The 27,663-nt window shown below is 38.0% G+C and overlaps 1 protein-coding gene across 8 annotated transcripts in view; it reads right to left on the minus strand.

Annotated features, from left to right (window-relative positions):
• LOC126821872 (SPARC-related modular calcium-binding protein 1) overlaps nucleotides 1–17,245 on the minus strand; it is a 55,424-nt gene extending 38,179 nt beyond the window's left edge. For 2 of the 8 annotated variants that reach the window (XM_050550446.2, XM_050550442.2), the window contains exon 1: nucleotides 16,556–17,241. In XM_050550446.2, coding sequence (XP_050406403.1) covers nucleotides 16,556–16,663 — 108 coding nt within the window. In that variant the 5' untranslated portion in view covers nucleotides 16,664–17,241. Of the gene's footprint in view, nucleotides 1–16,555 lie in introns of all 8 variants that reach the window. The other 6 variants (XM_050550443.2, XM_050550444.2, XM_050550441.2 and 3 more) reach the window with 4 other exon arrangements.
• Between the last annotated feature and the right edge of the window lie 10,418 nt (nucleotides 17,246–27,663).

Genomic DNA, 27,663 nt, shown 5'->3' on the forward strand with positions numbered 1-27,663 from the left:
GTCATTAACATAGCAACAGCATACTTTATAAACATTAACATATCAAACAAATACACGACGATTCATAACTTTAAAGATGCATTATGTAAGAGCTAAAACTGTCCAATGCAGATCTTTCGTTTGGCCTCAATTTATATAAATCATTAATTGGCGTTTTATTCACATGCCAAGCCCATAATCAACTTTATAGACTATCGGATGGTTTTGATTTTCAACAGATGGAAACACATATGCAAGTTAATAATTTAATTTAAAAAATGTATAATTGAGACCTTGTTTATTATCGTAACAACTGTAGCAATGATAATCGAGACTACACTGTTCTTCAAATGGCCATAACTCGACTGAAATAATCAACATATTCCCCTTTGATTATCTTATTTTGACTATTATAGTAAAAACTTTCAGCTCTTTATCTAAATCTTAGATAATGCACCTTTAAGGGATTTAAAGTCAGGTGAAAAAAGATGAATTTCGACAGGAGATGTAACTCGGAAACAACGAGGATTTAACAAATAAAGGCAGGCATTTATTTGTCATTTACCCAAAATTCGTAAATACTATCAAATAAATCAGTGGAAGTTCATGGACGAAATGTCAAACAGAGATGGAGATATATGCATATCCATATTGTAGGGGGATCTCTTTCAATATGGACGAACCGATGTGATGTAGCTTCACGGTCTCTAATGTTACTTAATAACAGGCTATCAACCCCTGCGCCAGACACAGACGTTACCCGATCACAATAATAGTTAAAACTAGGTGGTAAAAATCTCGACCCCTTGCTGTGATAATAATTCAGCGGTATTAACTGGGTAACAGAATGAAAAGCCATTTTATTTGTGTGTAGTATTTAAAATACACAATCCAACACAAATGTAGCGGGTTGGAGTTTCTTCATTCCACAAACAAGAGAAAACAAATCTGTTCATATTAGAACGTATGGACAATTAAAAAGACTCGGAACTTTTGATAAAACAAATGTACCAGGTTTAACAATATCATTCTTAACTGCTAATTATTAGTGAGATTATATTTAAAGTAGCTAAGTCCGTAACTCAATATCATCCAATATCTTCGACATTGAAAACACGATTTTTTTTTGTAATTTAAATCAGCATTGGTGTTGTGATCTTACCTGGAAAAGATGGGCTTCTGATATCCAATATTTAAGACAAAATAAACATTTTACCATTGGTACACGAATCGTGTACCATAATGCGTTTCAGCACAATTTGTAACAAGGTGCTCAAAGAATGAAGCAAGACATATTCCACAAGTCATGTCAAAACGGTGATATCATGTTCTAATTTCGAGAGCATGCGCAATAAATAATATCGGTGTTGACTGGAATAACCAGACCCTAGAAACTGACTAGCGGTTGAGACTTCTGGCGTATTTCTGCGAACATAACTGATGACAATTCACAGTAAAACGGACACAATTGAATGTAAAACAGTTTATATAATTTCATATTACATTAGTATATGTGTTGCGACCCATTTGTGCCAATTTCTAGGTCCAAAATATTAGCGATTTAGCTCCTTTAACTACATATATATCAAAAGTGTGCACCGTAAAAGGGCTATTAGTTTCAACATGATGGATAAAAAAAAGAAATGAAATGGGGTTTAGCGTCCTACTTTTCTGCACAGCGGACGGCAATATAATCGCATTAATCCTTTCATGAGAATATATCTGCACATTCATTATGCTTGACAAAACTAGTTTTAATGTTACCCGTAACGTAATGCAAGCCTCTTCAGTAAATTTGATCAAGCAGGTGTCAAAGGAGCGGTGTTAGGACCCATAGCTAGCCCAGAGTAAGCAAACGATTGGCATTACTCTAATAAAATTTCTCTTTATTACGAAAATTGTTAGCTAGAGGTATCAAATCTTGGGGGGGGGGGGGACAAAGGTCATCAGATGAGTCGCCAGCCAAGGAAATTTAATGGACTTTCAAAATTGTATCCAACAAAACCACACTGATTTCCGTTTTGAGTTTAGCATAAATTACTAACTGCTCCCTTTTTATATAGTTTTAGTCATAGTGCGGGAATAAATGTGACTAATTTTCACAGCATTATACTTGTCATATTTTGAGGTGTGATACATGCCACGATGGATAGTTCCTGAATGGGGCAATTATTATTCAATTGGGGGTTACTTATTAATAATTAATAAGTCATTGTCTGATCATTTAAAACAAATCTAAATCGCACCATCCCATCAGGGGATGTTATTAGTACATCAGTAAAAGTGAAACACCCTTTTAAACAAGTGATATATGTATATGAACGGTTATCGTCTGTGATAATATAAAAGTTCAACAAAAACACTAACTCATCAAATGGGAAGTGGTACCGAACAACAAGCTCACCCAATGTTTTATTTCTTAGAGACCTCGAAATTTTATGGTAACATTTGAGGGTCGGTGGGGTAACGTTAGCGCATACAAACAATAACATACATACAGTCTGTACCGTTCGCGGCGGCTGTAACACGGTAACCTCCTCATCACCCTCTTATACCTATACCCTTCTGTATAGGTAATTTCTGTGTACATTATTGTAGCTGATCAATTCGCTCGTATGTGCTCGTTAGCCGTGGCTAAACAGGTGGACACAGAATATCCTGAAGAATGTCCACATGGCTATAGACAGACACTGCTCGTTTCAAATGTTTGAGCCAGACGATTCTGCGGATAGTTTTAACCAGATTAGAATTACAGACGTGCGTTACCTGTGTAATTTATCTAAAACCAGACATCAGAACCGTCTGATACCTTGTAAATGTATGTTTATCAATCCTGATTATTATATAGGTTACTTTTACCTAAAACTCATAAAACCAGACTTCTTTATCTTTATATATCAATTTAAAAAAGAAACTCTCTACTGGGCGAAACGAAATTGGACTTAACGTGGACTTAACGTCCTGTTCTGCTCCGACTGGGCTAAGGAAGACGGACATACGCCATACATTGTGCTATGAGGAAAATGTTTTGCCCGGAGAGCGGCGCAATGGCCTACTCTTTTATCGAACTGCCAAGGGCCCTTTTACATGCAAGCCAATCCATATGAACTTTCTAAGCCAACACCGGGATCGGTAACGGGACATCCATGTTAGCGAGCCAACGTCTTACGCACTGGGCCACCGCGGCTCCACTGGGAGATGCGCCTCACAATGTTTTCAAATTAGATATAACAATAAATTAAGGTAAGGTGTGAAATGTTCAAGGAGGGAAGAGTGGGGACAGTGGAAGCGTACAGCACAACCCATAGCGGCTTAGTAGTTTTATTAAGGACGTATATTTTCCATTGTGGCCTCACACGACCCTCGTATCGATGTGGTACAAATCCTACCAATCCGTATTAATTTTTCACAGATAAAATCCATATGAAAAGCGATTAGCTTCTCGCCGGTTTTTCGCATATTTTGTTCTACAACACACTGAAGCATACAAAAAATTTAATATCAATTGCCATAATCATTGAAAATCGATAGAAATCTTCGTCTCATGATCTTAACTTTAAAGTCAATCGGATATTAACATTAGTCATTAGAGCGTCCACTCGGACGGACGGGGGCGACGACAATATACGACCATATTTCAATGTGGGCGTATAAAAAGCAAATGGAACAACTCGTATCTTTGTTACGAGATCCTAATTAAACGTGAATAATAAAATATTATGCAATGATAAGGTGTAATTAATCAAAAACAACTGTGCACTCAGGAAATTGAATTTCCTTTATTTTAGACCAAGCTTAACTTAATTATATTGAATCCAAGATATAACAGACCGTTATAAATCAACAGGCGGTATGTCTGGCAAAATACAATTAGGAAATTATTATGAGTTTAATTCAACTTTATTACGCAGTTTATATATTTTCAGACAAACGGGCTGACCCGTGGGAGTACTTCTGTTTGTTTGTTCGGGATAGGCAGCAACCGACGGGAAAACTATTGTCCCTTACAGAACAAAATACCAGTTGGTCTTAGACCGGTGCCCTCCACCCCACCCATTGACTTCAATGTTAAATCCATGTCATTTCTCTTGGCCTATAATATGGTTTTAACATTCCGATCACCTTAATCGATATAACCACAAAGAACCCATTTTGTTACAATCATCTGATAAAAATATTGAAAATGGTTAATGGTCGTTTTGGCGTTATTTTACCGATTTAATTACCTTCCGTCTCAAAATCAGAGGACGAAAGTCGAGGCCCGTGTACGCCATTGGTGGCACGTTAAAGATTCCCTGACATTTGCTAGTCGAAATAACAGTAGGCCGTATCTTGTATTAAACCCCGATTGGGGCAGAACGATAGGATGTAAACAACATTCCATGCCCTTCAATAATTCTAACCAATGGCGAAATTTGCTTAACCGGATCTGCCTAAGTGATGTAAAAGTGTTATATAATATTCTAATTCTGTCATATTAATAACACATTATCATAAATATCTGTACATCTATATCAAATATTTTATTATCATGCATAAATTCCTCAAATATATTCAAATTACATGTCTAACAGACTTTAACATCAAAAGTAAAATGTCGAAGGTGAATATTTTTGACTTTCATCTGATGCAATAGTTATGATATGAATTTTCGGTAAACGTGATAATCTTCGCAATTATGTGTTGTTGTCAGTTCAATACAAATGAAATGAAATGGGCGTTAAACGTTCTACCTTTCTGCACCGACTGGTCTATTGAGAACGGGCATGCGCTATGAGGTGTGCTATGAGGGACATTTTGCCCGGATAGTTGCGCTACGGCCTACTCTTATATCGACGGACAAGGATTCTTTTACATGCACGCCAATGTGTACACGAGACCCATCCGAACGACTACACGGGCATCCTCGTCAGGCCAGTGACAAGTGGAAACCACGCTGGAGGATTCCAAGGAACTTTCTCGGCCTACATTGGAGGCCATAGCGACTCCTCAACTCAGTTAAATACGACAACCTTCATGCTAAGGAAGTTGTCTGCGATATCACCTCGGTGGAAGCGGACGTAAAATACAACTAACTCATCATCATCATGCTAAGGAAGGGCAAAATGTTGACAACTTTGGGGGAAGTACACTATGCCTAGTACACTACTCTCAAAGTTAACGCCACTGATCGTTATTTGCATTTTTGCTAAAATGTACCTAGCGTATCAAATTATTTCTAATACTATAGGGGTTATTTTTGTTCTATGAAAGGTGCTCTGCTTAATATATTGAAGTAGTTAAACAAATGGGTGACAACGAGAAATGGGATAAGTGGGTATTTTTCAAGATTCAACTTTCTTAGACTAACTCACCGACAGTTATGCCAGTATCCATTTCTGGAAGGGGGTTATTATCTTCCAGGCAACTGGTGCACAGATTAGACCAATTAAATAGAATAATGTTGACGTAAAACGGTGCCCATACGAAACATTTACCCAAAAATGGTAATTGTCCACGCCTTAATAGCTGACGCATCCATACTTTCTATATAAGACAGAGCGGGGTTGTATTTCCCTTCCTCCTCGGCTGAGAGGCTGAGAAACACCGCCACAAAACACAAGCTACGGGATAGAGAACTTATATTTAGCTTATATTTAATGTCATAGCTGTGTGTGTAGATTCCTGTATATAACTGTTATATTATGGATGTTACAAAGATATAAAAACATAGTTAATCAACAAAGTGTTAATGTTTTAGCTGCTGCGATAAAGATATAATATACACAATGTTTAAAGTGGAGTCCTAGAGTAAAGAATTACAAAAATAACCAGGGACAATCTATACTAATATTTGTGACTGTCGTTTGTCTGTCTGTTCGCATAGCATAGTGTTACACAAATTATCAACGGTAGTTAATCAATATAAAACAATCTTAGCAAACTGTTTTAGGTGGTGCTGGCATGTTGTGACTATATTCCGTTTAAAAGTCTGCTAAAGATGCACAATTTTGCAAAAATTATCGATCCATCATGTTTGTACATACGGAATGGGCTGATATTCCTTTTAGAGATTCACTTTCACAATACTGTAAATAGGGGGAGAGAGAGAGAGAGAGAGAGAGAGAGAGAGAGAGAGATGGGGTTTAACGTCCACTCGACACAAACTAGGTCATATCGGGACTAACATATGGTTAAAAAAATTTTTTCAATAATTCGCTTGCGCGTAGGGGTCTTTAGCAGTGGGAGGAAACCGGAGGACCCGGAGAAAACCCACGAGGTTGGACAGGCGACCCTACTCTTTGTCACGTACAACCGGGGAATCGAAACCCCGCCAGTTGACTCAATGACAGATCGTATGATACAGCGCGTGCGTGCTAACCATTCGGCCATCCACCACCCCCCACCCCACCCCTGTAAATAGGATAATAGGATAATGGAAATATTTCCGATTAGTGTCTGCCCTCTAAAGACAGTGCATACAAAACTACACAACAAAACACAATTAGAACTAATAATACAAAGATTAAGTACAGATAATAACGGACGTTTAAGGAAATGGATGGAACGGAGTCGTCAACACAATTCTTGAGACTAACATGTAGTTACTTTACCTATGGTTAAGTGTGCGATGTTTCTACTATTGAAATTCATTGCGTCAAGGGTTCGTTCACGTGCAGTCTAATATGTACAAGGCTTGGCCTCATTTCTCGTGTCACCGAGCCCCCAACTCACCCATAATTAAAAACATTGAATCTAAATGTAACCCCTTTAAAGAATGAATTCAATTCACTGTTTACAATCTTAAGTTAGTAGTTGAAAACATCCCGGCGTTTTCATCTGAAAACCTTAAAAGTGCGTAAAACATTCAGTGGTGTCTTCTCAATATCCCTAAAGGGCATTAATCAGGTGCTTAGCCTGTAAAATCAAAACCTGGTGTTTAAAATCACCCGGGGTGTCGTGTAAAACATCTGTAAAGAGTTAAATTCAAAGCCTTCAACATTTAGAATGATGCGGCGTAACACATCAACCCAGTCGGTATTAAGCGGTTTTAAAACCTCTATTATTGTTAGAATAAATGATAGTAAATGGAGTCTGTAAAACGTCTGTATAAACCGGTAATTATCCCACCCTCCCATATTCAACTCCCTCAACAATAAATATATAGTAAGTTACAGTTACACCTCTTCATGCCTAACAACAAGCCCATGTGAAATATGACTACATTCAACACACACCGACCTTCTACGTGTTTATTTTTCATATAAAACGTTTTGTTCAGTTTAAGATACACATAAAGAAACCCCTTTAATATTTAACAAGCGTCCTAAAGCCGGTGTTTTACAAATCGTTCACAAAGTTCATAGTTCAAAAACTATATCCTTACAAACTATGAAAGATGGAAAATTGAAATTTTGTAACCAGATAGGTCTACACTAGCGCTCTATGAGATCCTTTCAAATATAATATTTGTCAAATTCTTTCTCAATTTTTTTTACCGTCTGTCATTCAAAAAGATAAAATCTTAGTTTGGATATATAACAAGGTCTATAATTCATATCTTTTATTTCTTATTGTATATATATAATATAGGCTGTATTAAATGGAGCACAGGACTACAATTACATCTTGTAGTAAACTGCTTTAAGATAGTAAAAGGTGCTCATTATACCATAGACTGAGCATTATATCACATCGGTAGATGTATATCTATATTGGTATACATATTGTTACATACATCAGATAATCTGTTTTTACTTTTAAATAAGTTATGACACAGATAATAGCATTGTGGTGTATAATGGTTAGCCTACTATAGAAGCATAGTTTGATGCTAAAATTATGCGTACAGAAAAAATACAGTTCAAACTGTTAGATGTATAATAAACTTTGTCATTGAATTTTAATAATACATACTAGTTTTCGATCAAAACACTTTGAAATAGATTAAATATATATTTTTTTATAAAGTTATTTAGATTTTCAAAAGAACACAGCGTCTTGGTAAGACGTGTTTTCATCTATTGGGTAGCTATGTTGCAATTTCTACATTCAATGAAACAAAACCACAAAGATCGTCATTTGATTGAATTTGAATCCCTTGCGAACTAGGATGAGTTGTGGTGACCTAGTGGTCTAGAGTGTCGCTCGTCTTCATTAGCCCAGTCGGAGCAGAACAGTGGGACTTTAAACCCCAATTCATTTCATTTCTAGAGTGTCGCGCTTCAAGCTCTACTGGCCGGCAACCTTGGGGTTGCGGTCGTGGTTCGATACAGCTTCATCGGCGGAGGTTAAATCCCAAATTAACAACAGCCTATAAGGTTTGGACAAAACTGCGTGATGGAGCTCGTTTGAATTCAAGTCGGGGGATATTTTGGTTTGGTTTTGCTAATTAAGTAAATTTGAAATAATCAGTCTTGAAACATCTTTCATCGAGAGCTATAACTACTGTTTTGATATCGGTCCAGTAAGCTGTCGTGCTGTACATGGTAGAACGCTGGGCAATGTACAACCAATCAAACTTGGCTGCTTTCAATCTGGTCATCATGAGACCACCATCCACGCATAAATTGTCTTAATAATTGGTATGTCAAATTTTGGCAGGGGCAAAAAAAATTCATAATATTGGCCATTTAAAGCGTAATACTATTTGGGTGAAGTGTTTTTAATTTATGAACCATATGTACGAAATTAATCAAATCAGCAGAACGTGTGTTCCTTGTCGGGTAATTTAATTAAGAAAAGGTGTTTCAAATTAATACAACGTGTTATTAAGATGGACACCTGGACTGAAGTAAGAGGGGGTGATTCTAGTTATCTTTAATTGACTGGGTTGAATTCGTGGACTATTAAAACTTCTTACATATCTAGCTTGTTCATCTTATCTTAACGATACCAACATGTTACCAAGTTCAACACGGACAATACAATTAACAAACCAAACATCGCTGTTTAAATCATCATTTCTTCATCTCTATCTCGACTGGTTTTTGATCGAGTTTCCCATCCGTTTCATAACTTCATTCATGGGATGAAGGAACATTAATGGCCCATGAAATCCATTTACCACCATTTCTTATCAATAGGCAATTTAAATGCGCAAATATACGTAAAGTTAGCTAGGATTTTTCGTTGTTAGCACAAGAGATAGGCATCTTGTACCCAAGCCCACCACGGTAAGAAGCAAAGATATGAATCGGTGGCTTAGAGCCCAATTAAATTATACATATATATATTAGATAATTTACTCAGATAACAACCGGAAATTGACATAGATATATAATTTCATTGTTAAAGATGGGACTCGAGGCTTTAATTTGTTGGCGATTTTACATGATCCTATATTGGAAAAAAATATATGAATTTTCTAACCACATGCTCTCACCACATGCTATAGCACGTGTATGCGACCCACAGATGTATGCGGACAGGGTTTACATGGTGTAATGGGCATATTGAGTAAATAAAGGTTTTTTTAGGGGGTTGTATTTTAAATACATCTTTATATACATTTCATTTATATTGTTCATTTTTCATACATCAAACGAACTGTTTTTCTTTTTAAAAATATATACAAGCTCTTTTTCGTTCAAATCCATTTGGAGTAGACTAATAATAAGATATCTAGATTTTCAAAAGAATACAAATTGCTGCGACGCATTTGCATCAAATCCATGTGACTATGTTGGAATTTCTACATTCCATGAAACAGTTTTAAAGATACATTATGTAAGATTTATATAAAGAGCTATCCATTCTTGCTATAATAGTTCGAAAATAGATAACGTAAAATGACTAATTTGAAAATTTCATTCAAATTACTCTATTGCGAGCGAAGATATTAGCCTTTGAATGTTTGACAAGACGTGTGCAATAATTTCAACCACCGTTCTGGTTGTTCGGAGCTAAGTCCCGCTCCTCCATTATTAGCTTAAATCAAAATATGGCTGAACTGTTCTAATCTATTTAATATCGGAGAAATACCATGCCATCGAGAGTTGATTATGGCCTGGATGAGTTAATTATTGTCTAATTAATAATTTAGACAACATTTCAGGCTTAAAGAAAGACCTGCAATAGGCAGAATTAGCTCTTGCATAATGTATGTTTAAGTAAAGGCAATGCGGATCGTCATTTGATTGTGTTTGAATACCTTGCTAACTACAATATTATGAAAATTCAGGTCATTTGTAAAAAAAACCCCAACCCAAAACAGCAGTTAAATGGGCAATTTGAAAATCAAGCGTTCTGATTATACACACCAGTTATTAGGTATATGAACTTCCCATATACATGTATAAATGGGAAGTGACATTATCAATATTCAGATAACCTTGCCGTCATGCGCCATCACTAGGGCGCTATTTTACACACATGTAGCTTTACTTTGGGTAGTAGGTCCTCATAAGTTTCCCTTTAAGATGGCGAAGTTTAAATAAATCTACGCAACCAGCAAGCAAATGTCACGGTGAATTTTTCTCACGCATACCCGGATAAGTTAACTAATTATGCATTCTGGTATTGAAGTAAGAATACCAGATGCCGTTATACATAACCGCAAGCATGACAGTTTTAACACTATAACCGCATATCTTGTCTTGAATATCGTGAAATGTGGTAAAGACAGGGCAAACGCCCTTTTATTGTTTGTAAGTATTTGCAGAATCTAGTTGCTTGTTATTATTAGGTATATATTCATCTTTTGTTTATGTCTTACTGGGGCTAGGTTTATCACGACATAGTCCCAGCGACGCTGACGCTAAAGTCACCCAATTTCAATTCATCCATAATATTTTGCAGGGCATTCAGGCCCCGCACCAATCCCTTATTCAATAAAATATAGAAATTTGTAGCGGGGGAGAGGGGGTGGGGTGGGGGCACCACAGATAAGGAATACCATAAGTCAAGTGTACAAGGATCTTCGTCTGCCTGTTCTCGAGGCTTTTCTCTGGGTTCGACCCACTGCTAAAGACCCCTGATTGTTCAATAAGATTACCATATGTTAGTCATGAAATGACATGATTTGTGTAGAGTGGACAACTGTCTTTCTGTATTAATGCCAGACGGTTTGGGGTCCGACAAAGTTCACATTTCACCCCTTAATCATTCCTTGCCGATTAGAATGCATATGTCTACTTACTAAATTCATGCTTTTTGCTAACTTTCTACCGATATTCTAGGGTATGAAAATAGCAAGGACGTGGTCGTGGTTTATTTTATTTAATAAATACGCCATTGTTCAGACGCCCAGTTCAGAGAACTGAACATTTATTATTTTTTTTTTTTGGGGGGGGGGGGGGAGACATGGTAATATCGACTACAAAATATGGCAAATACAACCCATTAATGACGAAAGATTTATCAACCATAAATATCTTGTATCGCGTCTCAGTCACCGATTTATCACTAATTTAATATCTATCATTATGTGGGATATCTCAAGTGACTAGTGGTTACAGAGGGTGTGAGATTAAGCTTTACATATGAATAGACAGTATGTAATATAACAAGTAAGGGCTGTTGAAATATGTAACAATACTCAACGTGTTGCTTATAGCGCATTAAAAAAACTTGTACTATTACTTGAAGGCATTAATGCTCACGATACTATATACGATAGACGATAATGTGTAAGATAAACGATAGCTTGCATTTTAAAGGGGCTAAATCGCTAATATTTGGGATCTAGAAATTGACACAAATGGGTCACAATGCATATAATAATGTAATATGAATGTGTATAAACTGGGTCCTGTTTCTCGAAATTTTAACTAAAGATAAAATCCAAATTTTAGTAATTTGTTTGGATAATATTAGACTGTTGGTTAAAATTTTGTGAAACAGGCCCCAGATTTACATTAAATCGTTTCTGTGTTTACTCTAATTTCAAATCAGTTATGTTCGGCGAAATAGCCCAACGTCTCAATCGAATGACAATCTCTAGCGTCTGGTTATTCCAGTAATAGTATTTATTGCGCATGCTCTATAGATACGAATATGGTGTCACCGGTTGTTGAAGTAATTTGTGGAATATGTCTAGCCTCGTTCTTCGAGTCCCTTGTTACAAATGCCACTGAAACGCATTATGGTACACGATTCGTAAAACGTTTATTTTGTCTTAAATATTGGATATCAGAAGCCAATCTTTTCCAGGTAAGATCACATCATCAATGTTGATTTAAATTGACAAATAATGCGTGTTTTCAATGTCGAAGACTTTGGATGATATTGAGTTAGAGACTTAGCTACTTTAACCAAACATAAATTCGCATGTTATATGAGAGTATAGCCAAAGCAGATTACACAAATCTCTGCATTACGATTTTACTCGGTTTCGTATCATTTCTTATTTAGCCAGTTTTAACCCATTCCAGTACATAACACAGCCATGTGATTTTTTCAATGAGAAGTCATATCGGATGTTCTACAACGTAATCTACTACTAACCCTAAATTCAAGACATTGAGTAGGAAATATCCTCGAGGTATATTGACACCACGAAACTAAATTCCACCACACCCCGAAATATTTGACATGTGAACTTCCCAATTGGACTTATATCTAAGCTTCCCGAAAAATTAGCATTTTGCACTTCTTGCACAACACACGATAACGAATTGGACCGATCCAGGGTTCAAATATAGCAAAAATTATACTGCTAAGTTGATAATATATAAAACATTTTTATTGTTATTTTTTGTAGCTATTTGTATCTACACCTGTGTGTTCACTAAATAAAAAGTGGCATGATGTGGTCAAGAAATAGTAAATATACGTCACCCCTTGCACGACACCAATCACTACTTATAGCTAAATCCAGCTATAGACTATGTCAATAATGGAAGATGTCACCTCCATGGCGGTTTATTCGGTGATAGCTACTTTGTGTCCATGTAAAGAAAGGGAGAGTCCTCTCTGTTTCAGCAAATCTGTTTATTCTACAGAGCTATCACTCAATTTTGATACACGATATTAGAAGATACTAGCACTGATGCTTACATAACTCATTGGTATGATGACATAGCAACTAGATATAATCTTAAACACTTATAGAACATGTATTATGTATATTAAAAATAACAGTAAACGCTAACATTTCATGCTATCATGTTTATTGGAATAACATGATAACATTTAGAATATGTGTTAGTAAGAATAGTACTAAGAAGGGTGAGCGGAGCGGGCCGTCCATATTTTTAAAAATTAAAATACGCACACAAAAGGTGGACATAATCAACTAAACTAAAGTTGTAAAAAATGCGAATTAAAAGAAAATAAAAACTACTTAAACATACATTATGCAAGAGTTAAATCTGCCTATTGCAAGTCTTTATTTGGGCTTCAGATGTTATAGAAATTATTAATTAGCCCTTTATTTACACGACGAGCTTAAAATCAACTCTGTAGACCCACAGATGGCTTGGATACAATTTGGATTTAAACAGTCGTCCATTTAAAATTAAATCAATAAATGGCGGACCATGCTAACGTTTAGCGTTAGTCGCTGATGTCACTACCGGAAACTGGCGATGAAAGGCCTGTCAAGCGAGGCTACCATAGCCATTGAGCATGTTACTTGATAATTGAGAATATGTGGACGGAGTTATTATCTGTCAATCAAACGATAGCCTATTCCCATAGACGGTGCAGACAGAATTGATGCCTATTTCTAGTCCAAACTTCCAACAGCAGTGACAATTCCGTTCAGAACAAAGTAATTTGACTGAAATTTTCAACATTTTCTTTTTTTTTTATCATCTATTTTTGAATTATTATAGCAAGAATGGCCAAATCTTTATAAAACTCTTAACTAATGTATCTTTAAATTATGCATAGGCCATTTGGAGACTTATACACGCTCTGATTTTTGTCTTAGTGACTTAGACTGGCGTCAGATTGGGGGAGATGGATAAAAGGTTTTTGTGCAATTTCTCTATTCGTCGGGAAAATCCTCTAATTTCGACCCTCAACTATTTTCAAAAGCTAAAGTGCATCTACGCGAATTGTATTTAACTTGTTTTACAAACTAAAGGAAAAAAATTCCTACGTGCTGAAAGGTTAACTGATTGATGCACATCAAATTTTCCGCTTGATCCAATATAACCATTGTCAAATGTAATTTTCAAGTCACACCACATGTATTCAAGGACGTTTTTTGTTATCAATCAGTATCAACCACAAAAAATCTAAAAAAAAAAACTATGATCACCATTTAATTCGTTGTGATCCTTGACGAATATGTCGCGCGTGCAACGTGTCAAGGTGTTACATAAAACTCCATTCAAGCAAATTCAATAAGTAACCTTACATAACGACTACGAAATACAGTACGCGGAGAACAAAAATGTATCATGGTCATTTTATTGTCTGGGATTTTTCCAAGTAAATTCTGGAGGTATCACCTTCAAATAATAAAGGGGATCACGTGGCTAAGTGGGTAAGACGCTAGCTCGCTAGCCTGGAGGTCGGGTGTTCGATCCCTGCATTGGCCGAGAAAGTTCATCCAGATTTTCCGGCGTGGTTCTCCCTTGTCAGTGATGCAGGACGGAGGGGCTGACAAGGAAAGCTGTCTAGTCGTTCGAATGGGACGAAAAACCGAGGTCCCGTGTACACATTGGCGTGCACGTAAAAGATCCCTTGGCAGTTGGAATTCGATATAAGAGTAGGCCGTAGTGCCGCTGTCCGGGCAAAATTTCCCTCATAGCACACTGTATGGCGTATGCCCGTCTTCATTAGCCCAGGTTAGGAGCAGAACAGTAGGACGTTAAACTCCATTTCATTTCATTTCATTTCAAATAATAAAATAAGCGTGAAATACTAACTAGATGTCGTGCACGAGTTGAACAGGATATCCAAATTTTCTAGAACATTGGATTCCATTTCTGATTAATTCGGAAGGTTCTATAAGGCAGAAACTGTCTACTAGTACTTTCTTCTACTGGAAACACGCCATAGTCAGAATACGGGGGATATTATGCGGTAATATTGCATAATATATATCTTGAATTAAAATATATTTCTTGGCAACGAAAGTCGGCAGCTTTATCATCTTAACACTTTAAAGGATGGGATGGGGCGTCACATATTTCAGATGGTATCGTAAAAAAAACGTGGCTTGAAGTACCCAAATCAAATGACAAAACGTGCAGAATAAGGCCATTTGCCATCTCTGAAAATTCAAAATCAAAATATTAAGTCGATCAGAAATGAGCTCTAGATCTGTTAACGGGCTACAATAAGTAACTAATTCAGGGAATTTCATTACAAGTATATACAGATATGGTGCCCTTGCGGCCGCATGACCAAACCCACATTAAAACGGGAAGTTTTCATTCCTTACAGATAGTTAAACAGGACTAGCGATAAAAGTTTGCAAGAGTCTTTCACACAGAATTTAACAGTTTTATTCACCGAAATATATCTGGGGTTACTCCTTTCATAATTAGAAGACCCACTACCAATTCTTACCTTCCCTAAAACAACCCCACTTTCCGTGTAGATCGATAGGCTAGTTGTCAAACCCAGGTAGTTCCATAAAATATTCAGTAACCCGAACTGCAGACCACTCATATGGTATCAACGACAGGGGAGATAACTCTACGATAAATTGTCAGGTTGCGCCGAACTGCAATACGCTTCGTCCTTTTTATTTAACCAAACAACCCATTTTTAAAAAAATAAACATATTCAAATATGCATGTGGCTCGAATAACTACGTGATGAATGTTAGTGCTACATCGTCTCGGCGGTTTTTTAAAGTATTTTTATAAAACTTCCGAGCAGGGGTCAGTGCCGAACGCAGGGTATGTGGTAAAGGGTAAGGTGGGTGGGATGGGGACGCAGGGGCAATGGTGATTTGTGATGAATATCTGGACCCGAATATAAAATTCAATTTTATCATCTAAATCACCCCAACTAACAAAAAGCTCAAATTTAAACATTTCATAGAAATGAAAATAAAATGAAATCGGCTTTAACGACATACTGTTCTGCTCCGACTGGGCTAATGAACACGGGAATACGCCATACAGTGTGCTGTGAGGGAAATTTTGCCCGGACAGCGGCGCTACGGCCTACTCTTATATCGAACTCCAACTGAGAAGGTATATTTTACGTGCACGTCAATGTATACACGGGGTCTCAGTTTCTGTACCATCCGAACGACTAGACAGCGGTCCTTGTCATGTCCCCCATCTTGCATCACTGACAAGGGGAAACCACACCGGAAAATCACGATGAACTTTCTCGGCCAACACATCCAGGTTAGCGAGCCAGCGTCTTACTAACTTAGCCACTGTGGCCCCAACGTTTCATAGAACCAGAATAATACGTGAATTTGTTATACTGTTTTTTAGGGCCACCACCTGGGTCCTCCACTGGCAGGAGCAACTACGATAAATCGTACATGGAACCCAAATTTCCACGAAATTCTTCCCAATACCTAGCTAATTTACCTCCGCACACATTAAAAATGAAAGTCTAAAAAATAAAAGTTCCTTACAAAGCATCCGTACAATATGTGAATGGACCGGCCGTCATCAGTGACAACAACATCTAACAACATTAGTTTTTGTAAGGGTATCAAAACTACACTTACCTTTCCGTCAACTCCGGATAAATCAATTCCCGATGAGGTGATTAATCCGCTAGCTATCACAGATACAAAATAAATATACACCAGCACGCATATACAATATACCGACATGTTGGATAGACAGACAGCAAATAGGACGAATAAAACACAACTACTATATCACATAAACAACTTCCGTCAAATTCACTTTCAGCATTCTGTCTATCTTTTAATGTGCTTAATAATATAAATGCTAGTTTTTGTCAGATATCGTAACTCCAACTTGTGATAAAATCCAAACATTTCAGATCAAGTCTACTCCTTTTCTGCTACAAAACTCACATGTGGTATTTTTTTTCCGTATGAGAAGTATTTTTTACGATAGCATTACATTTTAAGATAGTATCTCTCTCTTTCTCTGTTGATTTCAAATTTCCGTTTCTCGAACATAAGCACGATGAAACCAAACAGTAGTATACAAACTATATCGTCCATTAGACATTTACTCCAACCACGTGATTATCCCAATCTCATTCATATTCATGAGGTATGAAAGGGGTTTTGTTCATCTGAAGAAGGTTACAAGAATACCCAACAATATGTACCGACGATAACTGAAGGATTTCTTCAGACGTTTTAACAAGAATGATAGTTAGAAGAGTAGGATGACTTGCAAACGTTGCGAGGTGGACTTGTCGTGGGGTATTGTTTTCAATGTTTTCAGCTAGCAGGTGTTACGGTTTGAAGAGGAGCTGAGTGTGAACTATAATCAGTCCGGCGTGTTATTGTTCTCCTCTAATCACCCAACACCTGTAATAATAGGCTATAGTCTACATTAACACGTCCCACATTAAAATAAAACCTTCACTAACATTATAACCCATCCAAACATTCACGCACATAACATTAGAATCAGCGCCGGTAACTGCAATTTTGTCACATTGCGTTACATGCATGTAGTTACGACTGCACTCCCCCCTTGCTATTTAATTGATTTCTAACATTATATACATAATACGTTCGTTATTTGCTACATGTAGATTTGTTGCATTGTATTAATGTTCGTTTATTTGTTACATGTATATTTGTTGTATTGTAATTATGTAATTTTTGTAATTGTATGCTGCTCCTCATGGACGTTTTTATGCAATAAATTTACTTACTTACTTACTTACTTACACCATTCACTTCATTAGATATAAACGTTTGTTGTTTGTAATGTCTGTGTATATATTGTATGTCTTGTCCGCGTGTTTGTCTTGTGTAATTGTTTATGTGTGGTGCAGTTCTCCTGCACTTAATAAAATCTTTACAGTCGTCCCTGACATTCATGTAGTGTGTTTACCCCACAACAATATATATCCTTACAGGTAACCCCTGGAGTCTACACATGTCCCCTATTTTCATAATTACACCCCACCACCCCACGATAAACTTATTAAGCTCACTATACATACACAGCATTAATTTGTATCATTTATTTTCACCGTTTCCCATCAATACAAAATAATAATTTTCGGGTTGCTGCGACTTGCCTATCAGTGATTTTGTAAACAAAGTGAGGTTTTAAACTCGATACTTTGCCGAGATATGAATGTTTTTATGGAAGAAAATGGGGGAGCTTATAGCTGACCTGGCGCAGATGATTTTGTTTAACGATATGATATAAACTTGGCGTTATTCAAAATGATAGCAAATTCGTTCGTTATATTCTTAGAAAAATAATACAGCAATCATATTTCCCCTTAGTGCAAGCCCCTGTCTGCCTTAAAACTCTAGATATAAAACCTCACATATATTAAGCCCTTCCACCCGATCACAATTTATCGGAGTACATCCGATTGTATAGTGCAGACAGCAGTCATGTTAACTCAATACAACCGCGCGAAATACTTTTCTTTCTAGCAAATTAAACCTCTTAATCACCGCTAACTCCTACCTGAAAGAGACACGTGCGCAGTTGTTACATTGTTTGATCGTTGGTCAAGGTATTGTTGAGTTTGATATAGCTCTTTGGCTGTTGATTACTGATCTTTATATTGTGACGACTGTGTAACTGCTTGCTTGTGTTACGGATGTTCACTCGACTCTTGTTTCATTCAGAAGCCAAACGGGCTATCTATTACATAATATAAAGCATCCCAGTCTGATATAGATTGAATGAGTATAATAGTTTCACATGGTATTACGTATCTCCGCATTTATAACCCCCCTTTATCTCAGCGTTTCTTCACCATGTGCTTATCTAACTCGACCATAATATATTAATTACTATAGTTTTCTCATTTCGTTTGAAAACGAAAATGGAAATGATTTGAATAAACAAATTAGAAGATCACATTACGACTGCATTTGTGCGCTTTAATAATTAAACAACTATTTTGGTAACAAGTATTTTGTAAGAAGCCAGCAATACGAAATGGCAACCCCCTCCTTGGGTCATTGAGAGACTGACACGGTCATTTTTATTTGTAGCGTGAAACGGTCAGCGGAATTCCCACCTACTCTTCTCCGTATTCCAAGTGTCCGGACATCTTCTACGTGCGTTACCAATTCGAACACGAGCCCGAAATGTAATTGCCTTGTACTTTTACATTAATTCTGAAAAGACGTACGAATTAATTAATGAAATAGAATAAACTTCATCGTTCTAGTTTTCTACGTTAGTCTGCTGTGAGAAAAATGGTGCCTAATCTTCATCGAATTTCAACTGTCCAGGGTTCGGTAACATTTACGCCATCTTGGGGTGTTGGAGTGTTTGAGGACGGGTGGTTAACGCGCGCGCGTTGCATCTAAGGTCTGTCACTGTGTCAAGTGGCGTGGTTTCTATTTCCCGTTTGTACACGACAAGGAGTAGGATCGCCTGTCCAACCTCGGGAGTCTTCTCCGGGTCTTTCGATTTCCTCCCACTGCTAAAGACCCCTACGCGCAAGCGAATTATTGAAAGAAAATTGAACCATAAGTTAGTCCCGAAATGACCTAGTTTGTGTCGATTGGACGTCACCCCCCCCCCTCTCTCACTCCCTCTCTTATCAAGGTTCTCCGTTCCATCAAACGACCAGACGTTGTTCTTTACCAGACTCAGTCCTACACCACTGACAAATTCCGGGGAACTTTCTCGACCATCACAAGGATCGAACCCGATACCTCCTGGTAAGCGAACCTGACACACTGAACCACGTTACCTTACAAAAAGCAATGACGTCAGTGAGACCTGGATTCTTAAGAATCCGAAATAATTGTAGAAAATCTAAAACCTCAAGTATGGTCTCCCATGAAAACTTTAAAGTAAAAAACAGATTAAAACATTGACCCTTTTCGTCAAAACAAAATCCACTTATGAAAATACAATGTCGTACAATACAACTCGACATATTTTGTTCATAACCATACTGGTGACAACACAACACTCCTTATTTCCAAATCATGGTTAAGACTAAAGCCTAGCCCACAAACCGCCGTACGTGCTACTACGGGCAGCCTGTGGGGGAATCTTTTAGTAGGCATATAAGCCCGTGCGCGAGACTTACGCGTCACTTGCGTGTGTTCGCCACCGTAGAAGATCGCAGACTGGCGGTAGAGACTTTTGGTCCTGCACATACAAAATGTTCACCCGGTTTCTTGAGGCTTGTCTGTGAGACGACCCGTGAGCTAGGCTGCAAAAGTCCAACCCTATGTCCCCGGGAAGCGAAATCATTTAAAGCTGACAATAAAACCCTCGTTGGTACCGAAACATTCATAGCAAATCATGGTTTTCATGAAAGACGAAGAACGTGTGAAATGGATTGATAATTCGGAGATGAATCATCCCGTTCCCAAGGTACTATATGATACTTTATGGGTATAAAGGAGAGATACTAAGATTGAGTAAAGTAATAGAACAGGGAAAGCTATCTGTACACAGGCTATTATAATCAAAGTGATCAACGCAAGAGTTGTGTTCATGAGAATCTGAAAGAAGTTTGATAGATGGCGATCCTGGCAGTTCGGTTCTCTTTTAGAGAGTTACCATTGTGCAATGCTAATCACCCACAAGAGACAGGTATATTAAATAGTTTCAAGAAACAAACCGCCTGCAGAGTGTGCATCTAGTGTACCAATGTGAGATATTAGACTAGGTAGGAGTGCGTGGGGTAGTGGGGGAGGGGGCGCCAGAAAATCCCAATGAACTTTCTCGGACAACACCAAAGTCGAACTCGAACCTCTAGGTTAGCGAGCCAAAATCGTACTCACAGGTAGATGGAAGAAACACGTATATGCGTAAGGGCGCATAAAGGGGAAGACGGCCGTTTGTTGTCAAAACTCATAACGATAAGAACTGGCGGGGAAAATCTGCAATTCCGTTCTCTTTCAGAAATGAAATAAAATGTTATTTAATGGCACGTCATCACCAAACATATGGCTATATTTACGAGACAAACTAAATATTGTCACACAAAATTTCACATACATAAATAAAAGCAAATATCACAGTCGTTCATTCGTACAAGTTTTTAAAATTGTTTTATATACAAATAGCTTAGCACTTTACAATAAAACTCAAACGAGTGATGTAAATGTGTTTATGTCAACCCATTTAGATATACATATGAATTTAAAAAGTATTTCCAATTCGAGAGTGACACAAAACAACTCCATCCCTCCTCTTACTGTGGGGGATCACGTGGCTAAGTGGGTAAGACGCTAGCTCGCTAGCCTGGAGGTCGGATGTTCGATCCCTGCATTGGCCGAGAAAGTTCATCCAGATTTTCCGGCGTGGTTCTCCCTTGTCAGTGATGCAGGACGGAGGGGCTGACAAGGAAAGCTGTCTAGTCGTTCGGATGGGACGAAAAACCGAGGTCCCGTGTACACATTGGCGTGCACGTAAAAGATCCCTTGGCAGTTGGAATTCGATATAAGAGTAGGCCGTAGTGCCGCTGTCCGGGCAAAATTTCCCTCATAGCACACTGTATGGCGTATGCCCGTCTTCATTAGCCCAGGTTAGGAGCAGAAAAGTAGGACGTTAAACTTCATTTCATTTCATTTCATTTCCTATTACTGTGTACCATAAGAGAAGCTTAGTGTGGTCAAATTTCCTTGTGTTCGCAAGATCCCTTGCAATGCCAAGACCTAGGGAGAATGACATCATACCACGGGAGTAGAGCTGGGCTAAATTATAGCTATACCAAATAAAGGGGGTGGGGGTTTGTCAAAATTGGAGAGGAATTCAACATTTCCAAGCATATTATTCAGCTGAGATGTTCAGAAGAAATATAAACTTGTGATGTGTGCTGTGCATACCAAACAGGAACCAAATATATGTGGATTTATAGGTTTAAAACTCTGGTGTATATATCAAAAATTTGGAAAATACTAAAGCAGTATCATATCCTCTAAGATTGTCAGCTTAATCCAGACACTACACGAGAATTTGCCACTTGATCCACACCTCTGATTTATCATCGCTAATCTTTTTATTTGTAGTAGATCTTGTTATTATCCATGGATTCTGATAATAGACGACTAACATGTTGTATATGGTGTGGCACTCGTCAACAAATACTAACTTTCAGTGACGCAGAATATGCCAAGACCTCGGTTCTGGATATAACTGAACATGGGGACTATAATCGGATCAACAACACTATGGCGTATTCCGATCTTCCTCGGGGTATTTGATTGAACGTTATAGACCATTCCACGTTTTACTGAATTATGGCCGTTTGTTGACTTAAAATCAATAAAAATTCTGTTTTCCAGAATAATTGAAGGTTGGTAGACTGCAGAGTTACACGGCATTCCGGCTATACTTTTGATTGAATTCAATGAAAATTTATTTCGATAGATTGCATGCATTGTAAACTTTATTGACACCGATAGAGGACACGTATTATTCTCAGAATGCTTGTTTAGAATTGTTTATATACTAAGCAGCAAAAGAAACGCCAGGTTGGTATGTTACTCTTAATAGAAGCATTGCATAAAACCTGCCAAATGTTTTTATTGTATATTTGTGACCACATCTCCAACTTTACCTAAGTAATAAGGCTCCTTCCCAAACACAGAATTGCAGCTAGGAAATGTTCTCAAAAACGCAACCTGACTTCTGAGTCTGAGATGGTAATGTGTTCTCCATGATTTTCATGTAACTCATGCTGCACGTGCTGTTCACTGGGACCAGTCATATAAAATGCACCTCCATACCTGGTTGAATCAATCACACTACAACGTCAGCAGCATGCCACGACTCATGACAGCTCAGAGGAACCAGGCGCTTGGAAGACTCGACGCTGACCACACTGCCCAAGCCGTTGCCAATAACTTCTACTTCAATGTTCGGACCATCTACAGGCTTCAGCAACGCTTTCGGGCCAACAACACCACGGATGATCGCCCCGAACTGGTAGACCAAGGGTTACCACAAGGCGACAAGACCGACATGTTGTGCGACAGCACGTGCAGAATCCCTTCACACAGGCATCTGAGGCAGCACACCAGGCAGTGGGAACACACGGAAGACCTATCAGTACCGATACAGTGCACCGACGTCTCACCAGAGAGAACATCCATTGCCGTAGACCGATCCTCACCCCTCCTCATCGACGTGAACGTCTACAGTTTGCCCCAAAACACCAGAACTGGCGACACAGGCAATGGAGAACTGTTCTGTTCACCGATGAGAGTCGGTATTGCGTATCAACTGCAGATGCCAGGACCAGAATATGGCGTCGACGTGGCCAGCGTTATTCTGACCAATGTGTCATGGAACGAGACTCATGGGGAGGTCCAGGCATAATGGTTTGGGGTGGAATCGGCCTGAACCAGAGAGTGGGTCCTGTGGTGTTCCAAAATTTTGGTCCAGGGAGAGGAGGCAGCATCACAGCAGTGCGCTACATCGATCAAACTCTCAGACCCCACGTCATACCACATTTCGCACGTCATCGAAACAACGTTTTCCAGCAGGAGCGCCCGTGCCCACACCGCCAGAGTTACTCGGGTCATTCTACAGCAGAATGGTGTCAGCGTTATGCACAGGCCAGCCCTTAGTCCGGACTTAAACCCGATTGAGCATCTTTGGGATAAAATTCAGAGGAGACTTAATAACGTCGTACGGAAACCAAACACAGCCGATAGAGTGTGGTTCCAGGTGTGGTTCCAATCGTCTGGTGAACACACCAGATACTGATGTATAGACTGTGTCTTGAAATTAATTGTGATGAATTAATCACTAATGTGTCAACATACTGTTCACAAAAAAATTGCTTTCATCAATTTAGTAAGTCGTTTTCTAGAATGATTTGATTAAAAGGCCTCTCTGATTTTGAAATCGTACTGACGTTTTTTTTTTTTGCTGTTTAGTATATATAGTTTCTTGGTCCAATCGGCGTGCGATAGTGGCGAAATTAGTCGTTTACAACTTCTTTTCAACCACTTAATGGGGCGTTTAAAACAATTGAATTTTTTTTATCACTTGAACATATATAATTGTGTAGGAAAATTGAAATGTAGCACCGCCAATATGCTGAAGGAACAACTTGTGAGCAGGAACCCTCCGTCGTATGTTCAAGAATTTTAGTTCATTGACCGGTAAGTGGCAATAGTCTGACACCTCACCTTCAACAACCATGGCGGCAGTGGCCCTAAAATATCAGTGAAGGAGGACATGTGTTCAGTGATGAATTGCGATAGCTCTAACGACGTACAACACAAGGTTACTGACGTCGTAATGTACGTTTGTGCCGAAATGCGTTCAGAAGATATAATTGGTCGTAGTAATAAGTTATGGTGAGGCTAATAATCTCATATTCTCGTTCAGTTGTTATCCAGATTCTCAGATCATAGCCTAATTATAATGGCAATGGTGATCATAAACACTACTGAAATACTGTTTCCTTGGCCTTTGTGAACCGTAAAAATTGCTCAATTTATACTATTCTGCAAACACTGGCAATTGAAACTTTAAAACATTATAATAACCAAATGAACAGCAAATGTTTAGTAGTATATACATGTAGATATCCAGGGGCGGATCTAGGAATTTTGAAAAGGGGAGACGGGGCACGCCGCTGAGAGGGGATTTTTTTTTTGGGGGGGGGGGGAGTCCCCAAGAAAATTATCCGTAATTTCCTTGCATCTGTAGCCATCCCAAGAGCTATTTGGCTGATATTTTCGTCTAAGTAAACGTTCGGAAATCGTTGAAAAATAGCTTTAAAATCGAGCAAAAAAGCCACTTGAACATGCGACTCGAAAACTGTCAAGGCGAGCGAGGCATTATGATGGGAAAAAAAGGGGGGGGGGGGCGCCGCAAAATGGGGGCACTGACCGCGGAGACGGGGCACGCCGCTGAGAGGGGATTTTTTTTTTTTGGGGGGGGGGGGTCCCCCAAGAAAATTATCCGTAATTTCCTTGCATCTGTAGCCATTCCAAGAGCTATTTGGCTGATATTTTCGTCTAAGTAAACGTTCGGAAATCGTTAAAAAATAGCTTTAAAATCGAGCAAAAAAGCCAGTTGAACATGCAACTCGAAAACTGTCAAGGCGAGCGAGGCATTATGATGGGAAAAAAGACAAATCTATTCCCAAGCCACTTCACTATTTAAGCCTTGTAACTTGTACTTTGTACTGTCCACACATGAAACAATGCTATATCAAGTTGCACTCATGTGCGTCGGTGATGGGTATGAGTGTATACGCCGCCGATTCCACAAGATGTCTGTCTATAGCCACTCTATAGGATTAGGGCACCGTCAGCTAAACAACAAGAATTCGTTTGAAAGTGAAAGCATTATAATTAGACCAGACTGGTGTGTTTGAATCGTAGGTTTGAGTCATTTGGGATTCCTGCAACGGGTTGGGAACGGACATATTTGGGTCTGAGAAAGGGCACTTTCAGCAGTAAAAAAGGGCATTGTCGAAAATTAGGGGGGGGGGGCGCCCCTTGCGCCCCCCTTAAATCCGCCTCTGATATCCATGTAGAAATAAATGCGCAGATAAGATGGACACAGTTGCTACACATGGGAATACAAGTAGTTACTAAAGTGTTTCGCCTTCCAAGTTAATACCGTATTATTCCACAAAGATGCTGACCGATATTAGGAACTTCAACATTATAGTGATAAAAATACACCTAGTAGTCAAATCACAGTAGTCAAAGTCCAGCAAAAGCGGGCAATGACGGCAATCGAATAACTGCAATACCAAGGACTTGATGAAAACTTTCCCTCCAAATTCAATGAACGTGTGGAGATATGACATTCTCGTTTTATTTGTCTTTGGCGTCAGGTTGATTCTTAACAAAATGCGATTGATGACAATATATTTATACCGTGAATTTCTATTTTAACTGTAAATACAGTATTGAAAATATGTTTGAGATGCATTTTATTAGCTATTATGAATAATTTGTGGTGCATGAATGAAATGTTATCGTGAGCCTTGCCTACTTTTGTTGGTTTTGAACAAAGTGTGTCGAGTTCTATTTTGTTTGTTAAATTTTATTTTTTCGGAAAAGGCACGACTATCAATGGTTGTAAAGATATTTTTTAATTTACTAATTCAAATTATTGTGTAACAGGTTTAAAATCAACTGCTTCTTGGCTTAGTCATCATCGGCTAATGTGAAATTCTGCAAAAAGTAGTGTTAGCGTCAGTCCAGAGTGGTGTGTAGTTATCTCCCCTTCATTGATACAGATTTATTTTTACTATTCTATACTGACCAACAACATTGAATAAGAAAGATGGAAAATATACAACTTTTCAAAAACACGGTTATACTTAACATAATTATTAAGAAATTCCAAATAGTAAAGAAGCATATTATATCGCGTTAGTTTCAAATCCAAGAGTAAAGTCCAAAGATCTATTAATCTATGGACTAAAAACGTGTTTGGTGGTTCTCTTAGCTGCTGACTTACCAGTATGGGTTATTGAATCGGGGCGAGGTACACCCGTGATTAATGTGTTCCTCATTTTCCTGCATTTGCGGTGAACCAAAGACACCGCTTAGGGAAGTACAGGCTTAATCCATAACAGCCAATCATAGTTGGATCTAACCTAACTCGAGCCGACAAGATGTTGAGAGAATGATAACGTTCTTCGCTAAAGTGGGAATAAAAATTTAGCATCGTCGAATACGTTACAACGCTGTCCATTTTTCACAGTTCGTGGCGGAGTTTTAATGACTTGGCCAGCAGAATTATTGCTGAAAGTAATGACAACAGATATAGCTCATCAACACGTTTTTCATCAAGGTCACTAGAGAATTAACAGCAGATAAAATAAAAAAACATAGCCACGCGTTACGGTTGCGAATACATGCCCCGAAACGTCAGTAAGATGCGGACTGACGACCCTCGTGGCAACATGGACGCTTACGGCTAGCCTACGGATCCATAGAAACGGACAGGATTCAGATGCGGTTTTGTTAATATTTAGCCAGTTCTTCCGTCTTAAAAACTGAATGTTCATATATAAAAAAATTGACGACATCCGAAAATCCATAAATATTGAACCACGAATTTAATTCTAATTTCTTAAATCATTTATTTCTTGTTAACAGTGTATAATAATTAATCATTAGAAAAAGGGTATATTACAGGGTTCAAAGGTGAAACATGTTAAAGGTTAAATGTCAAAGTTCAATCCAATTTACAGCATTAATATACATGTGTGTGTGTGTATGTTTATATATATATTTATATTATAATAACATTAAATAACAGAAAAAGACAATTTGACTAATAGTAATTTAAAGAAAATGTAATTGTTTTTCTAGAAACTCTGCTTATGTACATACATATATAGTTTGTTTTTATTTCATACTTTAATTCGCTTTATATAATGGCGGTGACGATAAAAATAACTTAATAAGGAAGATAAGCTACAATTATATACTTCACAATATTTTTTGTAACAGAAATTGGGAATTGGTCATCTCTGAAGTACTAATCCAGACACTGGACCTTATTTTCAGTTGATTTTTAAATGGAATCGTGGGTTTTTTTCTTCACTTATTGATTTCAGTTAGTCCTGTTAGCTTGGCATTTCCTTTGAGCAAATACATAGTACCAGCACTTACCATGAATTAACTTAAGTATTGCTGATTAACTAAGGTACACAAGTTACCATGGATTAACTAAAGTACTAATCAATTCA

The sequence above is a fragment of the Patella vulgata genome, chromosome 5 (assembly GCF_932274485.2).
Source record: "Patella vulgata chromosome 5, xgPatVulg1.2, whole genome shotgun sequence".
In the NCBI taxonomy this organism is placed as follows: Eukaryota; Metazoa; Mollusca; class Gastropoda; family Patellidae; genus Patella; species Patella vulgata.